This window comes from Glycine max, chromosome 18, assembly GCF_000004515.6.
Source record: "Glycine max cultivar Williams 82 chromosome 18, Glycine_max_v4.0, whole genome shotgun sequence".
In the NCBI taxonomy this organism is placed as follows: domain Eukaryota; kingdom Viridiplantae; phylum Streptophyta; class Magnoliopsida; order Fabales; family Fabaceae; genus Glycine; species Glycine max.
In genome coordinates, this window is record NC_038254.2 from 621,131 (window position 1) to 633,696 (window position 12,566).

The 12,566-nt window shown below is 34.5% G+C and overlaps 2 protein-coding genes across 3 annotated transcripts; one reads left to right on the forward strand and one right to left on the reverse strand.

Annotated features, from left to right (window-relative positions):
• The first annotated feature begins 887 nt into the window (after positions 1–887).
• Positions 888–3,819, forward strand: LOC100796689 (uncharacterized). Its single transcript, XM_003552741.5, has 4 exons — positions 888–1,602; positions 1,958–2,389; positions 2,583–2,886; positions 3,314–3,819. The coding sequence occupies exons 1-4, from the start codon at positions 991–993 to the stop codon at positions 3,442–3,444; spliced, it is 1,479 nt and encodes a 492-aa protein (XP_003552789.2). The 5' UTR covers positions 888–990; the 3' UTR covers positions 3,445–3,819.
• A 3,340-nt stretch (positions 3,820–7,159) lies between these two features.
• Positions 7,160–12,420, reverse strand: LOC100808571 (cyclin-dependent kinase G-2). 2 transcript variants are annotated; one of them, XM_014770867.3, is made up of 7 exons: positions 10,285–12,420; positions 9,752–9,887; positions 9,542–9,630; positions 9,438–9,460; positions 9,247–9,358; positions 9,047–9,153; positions 7,920–8,965 (listed from the first exon to the last, which is right to left on the reverse strand). In XM_014770867.3, exons 1-3 carry the CDS (start codon positions 11,964–11,966, stop codon positions 9,568–9,570), a joined length of 1,881 nt encoding a protein of 626 aa, XP_014626353.1. In that variant the 5' UTR covers positions 11,967–12,420; the 3' UTR covers positions 7,920–8,965; positions 9,047–9,153; positions 9,247–9,358; positions 9,438–9,460; positions 9,542–9,567. The 2 variants fall into 2 exon arrangements, with proteins under 2 accessions (XP_014626354.1, XP_014626353.1); XM_014770868.3 differs by lacking the exon at positions 9,438–9,460 and having other exon boundaries at positions 7,160–8,965.
• Positions 12,421–12,566: the final 146 nt, after the last annotated feature.

Genomic DNA, 12,566 nt, shown 5'->3' on the forward strand with positions numbered 1-12,566 from the left:
CTGTGTTTACAGTACTTTCTCTTGACAAGTTTACAGAGAACGAAGAAGATAATAGAATTCCAGGTGAAATAATATGTAGAAGTCAAAATCTGAATCAATAATTCTCAGAGTTGTCAACAATGGAGACAGACAAATTCAGGTGTTTGCCTGTTTGTTGCACCTAGTACCTTAGCATTTTAAATAAAATTTATGTATAATTTATTTTCTTTTGTTTTAAAATGATAAATTCATTTTTACATTTAAAAATGCTCGGATTATGTTCTATTTACACAAAGGGCCATCATTTCTGAATTCAGTATGATAAGCTGTGGAGAATGTGAGGAAGCTCACCAAATTAGACATGAAACTGAATGACACTCTTCCACAAATCACTGTGGACCCAGAAACATACACGGTTGCAGCAGATGGAGAGGTTCTCACCTGCACCGCAGCCAAGACTGTTCCTCTTTCTCGAAATTGCTTCCTCTTTTAAGCTCCAACTATGTGTCCAATTACACAATTTCATTGACAAAAACAATAAGCAAGCATGCACATTGTCATCACATTGATGGATAGCCAAAATTAATATTTTCTTTCCTGCTCCCATATTTCGTTGCATGATTGCATCCTACGACTATACTATATTTTATTTTATAAATAATTTATGTTCAAGGTTTGTGGGTCCCCATTAGGTATTTGCAATGGGCAAGTTTACTTGTCAGGTTATATCACAGATAAGATCAAGTTACTATTTTTAGTTTTATTTTATGTCGGGCGAAAATGACTTAAATATTTTTTATAATTTGTATTTGACTTCACGACAAATTATTGTGTCCCTACAATCTAATAAAGCCTTCTATTATAGACATGTTGGCCGGCCAATGGCATGGTTTTAGTAAATGATTTTACGTCCAAAATGACTCAAACCCAAACATGTTATTTGTTAGTTCCCCACTTGCGAAGAAAATTGTTCCTTATTCCTTAAGCTCTCGAACTTCTATGTAAAAGGGCATGCCTGGTTGCGGGCAAATGCAAAATGCGTTGCTTCACTATTCCACTTTCTTCCATACCACAAGTCAAAACAGCTTGATGGTGTTCCACTTTCCCCTGAAAATTGATAATTTTCACACGATGCCGTTTTTTGGGTCCTTAGATTTCATAAAGAAAGTCATGGCCATACAAACAGAGCAACCTCTTCCCACTCACACTCCCTTCCTCACTTCAAACACAAACCAAGACCACCAACACCTACCACAAGAAAATAATGACAATGATGAAGAAACACAAACACCCCTTGATGATGTCCTTGCACGTTTAGAAGCACTTCTCACGCTACTTGGCTTCAACCAGTCTTCATTGTTGAGCTTCACCGTGTCTTGGACAACTTTTGCGGCGGTTGGTGTGGTGGTGCCACTCCTGGCCCTTCAGGTGTATGACACGGACAAGAATCAGATAAAAAGTTTTGAAATTGGCATTGTTGCATTTCAGACTTGCCTAGCTTCCGTGTCCTTGATTTGCCTCTCTCACAATCTTCGCAAGTATGGCCTCACCAGGTTCCTCTTCGTTGACCGCCACGCTGCTCACATGCCATGCTTTCACCATGATTACGTTAAACAGATTTCGGTGATGGCCGTGATAATTTAGATTCAGATTTTGATATTTTTGCTTTCAAATTTGAGTTTGATGAACTTTAATTATGCGGAAAAATTATTACATGGTCCAAGAACATTATGATCTTGAACAATCTTCACATGATACATCAAGAAAATCGGTTGTCACATAGAATTAGAATTATAGACAAGTGTCTTGGACCATGTAATAATTTCTCCATTATATGGGTTTTGTGTGGTGTGACATATACGCTTATTTTGGTAATGTAACCTTTTTTAAGGTTGTTGAGGGTTCTATTTTTAGTTTTGTTGGGGGATTCAGCATCATTTGAATTTGGAAGACTGCTAAAATGCTGTTTTGTTCTTAGGGGTCTTTACGCTTGATCATCCTTTGGGTGTTGTCATGTTTCCTTTTGAAGACAGCCCGAGAAATCACTCGCCTTTCCTTGGTAGAACACGGGTCTCTATGGCTCTCTATTGCTGTTTTATTGGCTCTGATTGTATCATGGACTTATGTCAGTGCAATCTCTTTATCGGCCTGTGTTCTATTTCACTTGGTCTGCAGTTTGCAACTCATTCACTTTGATGATTACGGGAAACTCTTGCAAAGGGAAAATGATGTGTTGGTTTTTATGGAGGAGCACATTCGGTTGCGATTCCATCTGTCCAAGATAAGCCATAGATTCAGAATTTACTTGCTTCTACAGTTCTTGGTTGTCACAGCTAGCCAATTTGTGACTCTATTACAGGTCACTGGATTTGGTGGAGCACTGACTTTCATAAGTGGTGGAGATTTTGCTGTAAGTTCAGTTCTCTGTGTTCAATACAGTTTATGACTTTGTGTTTTTAAATTGAAGGACTTGATTACTTTTCTTTTGATCAAGCTATCCTGCATTCAAAATGTTTCTAAGTCCTTAGTGAGCTTTTCATTGTTGTTTTCAACTTTTTTCAAGTATCAACTTATGTATCTTTGTTCTCGATACATTCTTTCAGGTTTCCACACTTGTTCAAGTGGTTGGAATTATTATTGTTCTGCATGCAGCAACAAAGATTTCACATAGAGCTCAAGGCATTGTTTCACTTGCAAGCAGATGGCATGCGCTAGTAACATGCACTTCTGATTCATCTAAACTGAGATATTGTGCTAGTACAGGGAGCTTGGAGGTTGCAAAACATTTAAACTCAATGTTTTTGGATTACTCAGAAAGTGATCTAGAGTCATCAGATTACATTGGTGTGCCTTCACATACCCAGTTAGCTTCTTATATGTCCTCGCATAACAAGAGACAAGCCTTTGGTACGTAATACAACCTTCAGTCTTTGTGCTGTTGAAATTTTGATGTCAAGCTCGTGATTATTAACTAGTGATGGGAAGACTTGCTTAGAAGAAGCATTGATTCATTTAATTCTTTAATTGCAGCTCATACATAAATTTTTTTTTTTGTATTCATTGACCATGTAGAGATTTACAATGATAACTGATTTTTCTTTTGGCATGATTCAAAACTACTTGTACGTTACTTGCTAAATTATCAGCTTGCCAATTTTTGAGACAAACAATAACTTGTTTTTAATTGGTCAACAATGTAAAATTATTTTATAATGTGAATGCATAATCGTTAAACTTTTTTTTATCTATCTTGATTGAAACTATTGAATGTAGACTATAAGCATGTTTTAGATAAACATGAATTCCCTTCTTATACAAGCCTTTGGATGTGCAGTGATGTATCTGCAGACAAATGCTGGAGGAATCAGTATATTTGGATGGACAGTTGACCGGTCTCTTGTGAACACAATATTTTTCTTTGAATTGACTCTGGTTACCTTTGTTCTTAGTAAGACAATACTTTAATACTTTAATGATAAAATTTGTATACCAGCACCAATAAACCCTCTACGACCTTTGGGCCTTCTAGGTTGCCACAATAAATTTCTTGAAAGGGTCCACGAGTTCTACAATTCTTCTTCGTTACCAAGTTACCAAATTGGGTACAAGCCATGGATGGCAGTTTCTTATGACACAAGGCATGAACAATAAGTATATGAAGGATGCATCATGCAAGAGACATAAATTTATAAGGGGCATGTCCACTGTTTGGTGTCTAACTCTAAGCCTCGGATTGTAGTATACAGTTGGTATAGATGCAACGTAATCATACCTGCGGTTATGAAATCAACTTTATGGTATGAAGAATAAAAAAATAAAAAAATGAATATTGCAACTGCAATAAACCAAGCTAATATATCTTCTTATTCTTAAGATAAAAGATCAGAATAAATACCAACTGCCCTCACTTCATAGCAGAGGATTTAAAAGTTTTACGATGATCACCTCACCGCCTTCACAGGTGCAGGATTTGATGTTTTTTCAACAGCTGAAATTAACATTATTTATTATCAGTGATCACAGACAGATATTTTTTAACATTAGCAGTTCAAAGTTATGGTGCTACCTGAACATTATTTCAGCCATTAAAAGGTGGGTAGCACGCTTAAAATTAAAGCTCAAAAAGAATGCCCCCAACATTCTACATGTCTGCCTATATCGATTAAGTAAAGTTCAATGTTGCTGTCATATTATCTTTTCCTCTCTGACATATAAAAAACAAAAAAAAAATGATGTTTTTTAACATCATCGCTGTGGAAGATGCGGCAATATATGTTGTAATTCGGTGAGAACTTAACATCACATATAAAAAGTCGAAATGAATGTTATGGTTTGTCGATAAGTTTTTGCTTTAAAATAGTTTTAATGCTCTCTGTCCCTGTTTACTATGGGTTGCATTGCAGGGTTACGAATTGGAATTAAAAAAAATGGATTTAAATTTTGCTATCACGAAACCCGAGATTTTGTTATCAATCACTAAGCTTATTTTGCGGCTTGTTTGTGGTGATTTTGCTGTAAAATTGTATGGTATTACTGTAGAGGATCTACACACGGATAAATGTGATTGTATGGTACTGAAGCAAAGGACAAACCAGTATCAAGTTTATATGAGGCCATAGTATTTGGTAGCATCGCGATACAGCTAATACTCGTATATATATTTTCTGATATGCCAATTTGTTAATTGAGCCATCCACCACCATATTTGTTTACAAGCAATGTACAAACCCCTAGCTAAAATTATGACTGAAATCCAACTGATGGCAGTATAGCACTTATCCAATCTAAAGATTTTTTTTCACAGCATTTAACTCTTCTTCAACAAGTGTGTAAATCTACAAAATAATAGCAGATTTTTTTTTCTAAGTTGTTGCACTGACTTGTAGTTTTAGAGCGTGTCTGGAATACTATTTCTTTTAACTAAAAAAATGCTTAATAGTTTAAAAATTTAAAAAGTAAGATAGGAGTTATTCATTAATTTATTAGAGATTTTTTTTTTTTTGGAAGGCAAATATGTTATTAATTAATAGAGATTGTTCAAGAAAGAAATATTCAACTTTTTCAAGTAAGAAAGGAATATTCTTTTAGGAAAAATTGCTCATTTAATCTCAGGGTTTAGGGTTGTCCTAACTTTACCTTTTCCTTTCTATACTTGTCATTTTAGTCGTTACGCAAACACTTTCAATCCCTTTTGATCTTGACGCTTACACAAACTTGACATTTTAATCTTTGTAATTTGTTAATGTCATGATCAAAAAGGATCTAAAATACTTTTACAAATGGATGATTTTTAAGTGTAAAGATTAAAAGGTAAAGAACCAAATGAATAGTTATTTCTTTTTTAAAAAAAATCACTGCAAATTTTTCGAATAGTTATGCTTTTGAAAATCAAAATTTTGAAAAATCCATTTGGCGTAGTCTTTTTTTTCAATGTTTGATAATGCAAAAAGAGAAATAAAAGGAAAATACAAGTTAATTAATTCAATTTGGTTGAATCAGTCAGTCAAATTTCTAAAGATTGCCTTTTGCCACTGCACTTGATTTGGTGTACGATAGTTTTTCTTGGACGCCGGGTTATTTTGGAAAACATTTTTATAGAGAGGAAATCATTCTTGGGCATCCATCCGATTGCTTAGGCTTCAAAAAGATTAGGCAGTTACTTTTTGAGGGATGAACCCTTGTCTGTTGGGAACTTTGAGCTCAGGACTTCTCGCAGGTTCAGCAATTTGCAGTAAGTTTGGGGGTTCTCGTGTATGTATCTGCTTGCTTTCTTTATTATGTTATGTTGTCTTTCATAGCTGTTTATTTAGAAGGAAGAAGCTAAGTTTGAATATTAACATCTCTCATTTGGTTTCTGCATTTGCCCAACACAATTAATGGGCAATTGCTTTGCTTGGTCATCAAATCTGGGTTGGAAGTGTAACTGAAAGAGATAGGAAAGAAAAACGTGTGATAGAGAGACATTTTAATTTTTTGAAAATTTTAAATAGTAATTTACTATCTTATCCCTAAATTGAATTAAAAGAAAAAAAAAAGTGATTGGATTTTTGGTCTTAAATATTTTGGTATTCATTGTTAATGTACTCCAAGGAAAAATGAAGTGTGTGCGCATTAGCCACACACGCGTGGGGTAACCTTAACATCCCACTGGATTTGCATCCATTATATATTATACCATATAGATTGACACCCCACCCCATGTCAATGAACTACGCAAAGGAAATCAATGGGTGTCAAAAACCGGTTCAGGAAAAAGAAGAGAAAAAAAAGACCCGAACCTACATAAAGAAACCAGTTTTTGTACACAACGGAAAAAGAATAAATTACATCATAATTAATTCAAACCTAATTAAATAATAATAATTTATATCACTAATTAAATACTGATTTTTTTTTTTAAAAAAGATAACTAGTATTTCAAAAACAGAAATAACGGAAAGTTATTTTCTTTGTGTAGTTCATTTACACGGGAAAGTGTCAATCTATAATGTGAAACATGGTATTTCTGTAAAAACAAAAACAAAATAAAAAAAGTTGTGAAAAAAAAAGAGGGTGAAAATAACATTGGCCACATTTCAACCTCTAAAGTGCAAGCTGCAGTCTAGAGGCGCCAATTGGATTTTAAGATTTATGTTTTTTTATTAACATTAATCATTTAGTTCAAAGTTTAGTTCCACTTAAGGTTCATCATCCCTATCCAACAATATATTCTATAGGAATTGAATCCATATTTTCTCCCACAAATTCAATGTGTTGTAAACTAAACTACACCCATTAAATTTTATTATTTATGTTTAAAACATGAAGTCAAATTTTACACAGTTCAATTTTATATAAATCACATTCACATAGCTAAGTATATTAGTTTTTAACCGTTAAATTATAATTATATAGTATTATTATTATTTCGGTTGTTTATGTCAAATTTTACTGAAATTGAAATATCAAACAATTTTATATTAATATAATTTTGTAAACATGATCTATACGATAAAACTTTTTAATCTAACAGTATTTGAGATAACATTATCCAATAAAAAAAAGTTATTAAATAGTGTAATAATTAATGTAGCTTTCAATGTGTGATTAATTTGATCACTGAAAATAAAAACTTTGGATGAAAATACTTACATAAATCATAATTTTTTAAACATTTTTATCTTTTATTATTAACTCAAAATTTAACAAACAAACAACTTGTACATTGCCCAAGATACCAAACTATTACATTTAAAATCCAGACTGAGATCAATTCTCTCCCAATTAGCTCAGGCAAAACTTCATAGCCAACATCCTGGATAACCCTTTTAATAAAGTTGCTTTTTCTAAGAGTTACTACCGAATCATACAATTGAACATCAATTTATCTACACATTTTAGCCAGCACTAAACTGCAAATCCATCAATATCCTTCACTATTATTCTAGAAAATATGAATAAAACTACACAAGGGATTACTAGAACATGCACAGAAAAAATAAATAAATGTTTATGATCTTAAAAAGAACTTCAGAAATGTATAATAAATATAATATAATATAATATAATCACAAGTTATAACAGACCAAGGTTTGCATGGTACCTCTAGAGAGCCTGATGGAACAAAGTTCCATATATTCCAGGTATACAGGTAACATCCTCAACCTGCTAGCTTTGATACTGCAGTGACATTTGCACATCAATGTCATAAAAGAATTCTTGGACTTGTGAAAACTTTAACCCTTACATGATGCATAGATATGATAATAAGTTTAGCTTTTTTTATTTAATTTGCATTTCAGTATTAGTTAATACTCTTCAGTACTACAATACACTTAGAGATTAACAGGCTGATATTGCACATTTCTTTTCATGAGAAAGGAATAACAAAATAAAGGTGCAAAAATTGTTTCAAATACAAAATTCTATGAAAGATTGAAAATTTTTCAGAACATTAGGTATAAAGAAAAAAAAAATTCTCATTCCCATATATATTGATGATTCACTGGTCACAATTTGAAGCTCCAACCAGAAGGCAACTTATGAACAAAGAAACCTGCACTCAAGTACTAACCTTCTTGAATGGTACTAATTTTTAACCGAAAGAATTCATGACATTCTTCCAAAATCATTAATTCCAGTTAGATTTATATGTAAGAAACTTCAACATACAGTAATTACTGCAAATAAATAAATTACAGTTAAACAATTAATTTTGCATAAAAAAAAGAATAGGTTCCTTGAAGCAATAGCCATTTGTATACACGTTAAACATCAGACCATGTTACAGAGTGACACTGGCTTATAGACATCATCTCTCAGACTGGCAAATATAATCATCATTCCTTAATATCCAAGATATCAAAGAAATGCATTACCTTGGAATTAAAAAGTTACTGTCATTTTCTTCAACTAAATGGACAGAATGCACTCTTCCACTTCATGTGACAACTGTCTCTTGCAAGCATGATATGAACATTAAAAAAGCAAAAGAACTCATAACTATGAGAAAATGCATGTTGCTTTAATACTCAAAACCAGTTTAAATTGATTACACAGTCAAAATGAAAATGTTACATATACAACTTTCAGCAGATACTGACTATTACTATTTTCAGAAGGCAAATATGCCACACTTTATGCGCAAGCTGTGCCCTATGTGCATTTCAATATAATGATAAAGCATAAAGAGGTTAACCTGAAATAGATATGGCTCCAAGGAATTAAAGAATACATTTCTCGACACAAACCAACAAGAAATGCCAGATAAAAAAATCGCACAAGTGATTGTCTAACAATCAAAATAAGCAATGTCCATTTGGCGCTTACTCTCACCTCAAGTGTGCAACCATTGAGCAGACCATGTTAGAATGATTATTGTGAACCAAAAATTAAATTGCACCATTCTTAACCAAAAATACCACCAGTCCCTGATTCACCCTGCTGCATCTCCTTCCAGTGTTGCTTTGCTAATGGATCTGGACTCTTTAATATTTTCCTCATTCGCCTATTTACATAATTATAGAGCGTCAAATGAACAAGTAAAATTAAAAAACAATTTACCATAGGCAAAATCTTATTTGGTCACCTGTCCTGAGCATGTTGAGCAGGGAATGTAGGCATAAATTCTTTAGACTTCGGAAGGGGAACTTCACGAAACCACTCATGGTTTAGAGCTTCTTCAGCCGTGATCCGCTGTGTATATTAATGATAACAGCTCATATTCTTAATAAACACTGAAACCAATTACTATTTACTAAATTAAGTCAAGTGGTATGAATTATTTACCTTTACAGGGTCATAAGTTAGAAGCTTGTTCAACAAATCAAATCCAGAATCAGAAAGAACTGGCGATCCGGTGACTGATGTTGCAGGAAATTTTTTGTGCAGGAGATTATACCTGAAAGGAACATTCTGGTAATTAATATAAACTAGAAAAAGTTGAGTAGAAGTAACCAAGAGAGGCCAGATAGCCAGACCAGAACCACCCAGAGTTGAAAGCCTGGGAAAACAGTGACAAAAAAATAAGAACAGAGGAACTAAACAGTAAAATTCTTAAATAAAGGAAATTATAAATACTTACTTATTCTTGACAAAATTGACCTTGACTCAGGGTAATTCTGAGAACCCAGGCCAAATTGTTTCATTTGGTGTGCCAAGAATTCTGAAAATCTGCAAGTAAATTAATAAATGTTAATAGGCCTACGCCACTTGAAGAGGCACGAAATGTTGAAAGACCAAAGTGAGAGCAAGAACTTATCCACTACAAGTCTAAAATGGTGTTAATGCATACCTTGTCAAGTTGTTCAAATTCAGTCCTCCCATTAAACAGTGGTTCCTTGGACAATAGCTCAGCCATTATACAACCCAGAGACCACATGTCAATGGCTGTTGAATACTGTTTTGTCCCGAGAAGAAGTTCAGGAGCCCTGAAAAACAAATAGATAACCATTATTAACTAAATGATCTCTTCCATTGCAAGGGAATGATGTCTGAGACATTCTAAAATACATAGTAAAATAAAGTCAAATGCCACTAATAAAAGCAGCATCACAATGAAATGACAGACTTCTGAGTGAATGTTTAGAAAAGGATGCAAGAATATATAAATATTAACGGTCAAAAGACAAGATAATTATACTGCAAAAAAAATTCTTGAAGAATATTATCAAATTAAGATTAAGTTCTACGGAAATGGAAGACCACATGACAACATAGTTTTTAACTTCACAACAATAAAATTGAACTATAATGAGGAATATCATACAAATTAACCAGTGACATGAATAAACAGAAAAAAATGGCATGTCTGACCAAATGACTCACCTGTACCAAAGAGTAACCACCAGGTGTGTATATGGTTTCAATGGGCTCCCATATTGACGAGCCAATCCAAAATCACAAATTTTTAACTCACCCCTATTATTCAGAAGGAGGTTAGAAGTCTTCAAATCCCTATGAAGCACCCAGTTGCCATGAAGATACTTCACACCTTCTAAAAGCTGGAGCATTAAGCACTTTACTTCACTCTGGCTAAAGGGCTGCTTCATTGCCTCCATTAGTCCTTTAAGATCATGTTCCATGTATTCCATAACCATGAAAATACTATCAAGGTTACTTCCTACCACTACTTCTTTAACATCAACTATGGATGGGTGGTGAAAGGAAAGAAGAATGTTTATTTCCCTGAGAGAAGTCAGTGGAAAACCTTCTTTTTCCTTCTCCATCTTCACCTTTTTCAATGCCACAATTTCATCAGTCTTCTTATCTTTGGCCCTAAACACGACACCATATGTTCCTTCATCTATCTTGTTCAGTCTCTCAAACTCATCAACACTTCTACAACCCTGAAGCATGTTGGCAACTCTTTGTGGTGGAACCGGAGGTTCAGAAGTTTCTCTGCTATCATCTTCCAAATCTGTATCTGAATGATAACCACTAGCTTCACTTCTGCTACCTTGACCATCAATCTCCATATAATCATCCTTCCTTGACATGTTACCAGGACAATAATCTCCACTGGATAATCTCCCACGGCTACCTCTTTCTTTAGATTCGGATGATTTGGCTCTAGCTCCTACAAAATCTTCTATGTTAGATTCCTCTAGTCTTGACATCCTGTTTCTTACTCTCATACCCAGCTCAGGAGATAGCTTCCTCCTCTTAAGGATTTCCTTGTCATCATTTATTTCACCTTCATCACCAGGAGAGTTATCTCCAGCAGCCCATCTTGAAGATGATATGTTATGAGTTGGAATATAATCTTCACCTTCAGGTCGCTTGGCTTCCTGATCTGGCAACAATGAATGCAAACCAACAGGAGACTCAGACTCAGCATCCTGATCTGACTCAGACAGCAAAGGAGGATTAGTTACAGTTGGTAACTCAAGAATCTCAGCCTCTGTGTGTTTGACAGGATGAGTTTCAACTCCTCTATCCGGAACATTAGGTGACAGACGGACTCTTGGAAGTGGAGGCAGAGTAGTCACTGCTGTGACAACCCTGAGTTTGGATAAATTATTGACTTCGTTGTCATCCTGATCCCATACTATTGGAGAAAATTTTCTTTTCCTCTCTAGCGGAGATCGTGCACAGTTTCCTTCACTTGTTGCAACCTCACAGTATTTTTCCTGTGATCCTGATTCAATACCATCATCATCGGACCCACTCTCACTAGAAAGCTCACCCGGCTCTCTATCCATAGTCTTAACAGAAAACCCACATCTTCTGGGACCAAATCCACAACTACAACCGCCGCTACCGCCAGAGTCACTCTTACTCAAATAGCTACCATTTGGAGCTTCCCTCTCCCTAATATCTTTCTGCCTCAGTCTAATCCTATCTCTTGCATCCTTGCTCCCAACCCTCACAACATCGCGGCTACCATTCGTCATACTATCATACTCTTGTCTAGAATTATTATTAAAAACCCGCCTTGAAACATCAAAATTGGACTCACGGTCCCTAAACTCGTTGTCACGATAACCTCCATGTCTACCAGCCGCCATAGATATACTTGTAACCCTAAATTCCACAGAAAGCCCTAATCCCCTTAGCAACAAATGAAAATTTTCGTTTCTAGAACCCTAACCGCATGAAACAACGAATCCTACCAAATTTCTTAATCGAAGAACAAAATTGTGCAATAATCAAGTACAAACCCTGCGAAACGAAGTCAGATCGGATGGCAATTCCAACTCAAGCTATAAATGGAAGCTTGAAAATGATTAACAGAGGCTCTGTTATTGCGCTACTGTGCATCTAAAGTTTGAATGCAAATGCAGGAAGAGAATCGAAACCTAGATATTTAAGGAGAGAGAGAGAGACCGTGGAATTGATATGGTTGAGCCTGAGCGAAAAGTGTCGATGGTGAAGCAGAATGAATAAGGAACGATATATGTGAAAAAGGAGACAGGGTACTCCGGTCCAAAAAGGAGTAAACATGGAAAAGAGAAGTAATCTAGCCACTTTTTTTTATTTAACAAGAGAGTAATCAATTGACATGCACGAACTCATACAAATATTTAAAATTTTATAAATATAAATTATTAGTAGATGTACACACTTATATAATTTTATTTATTTAAATAATAATAATATTTAAGTAT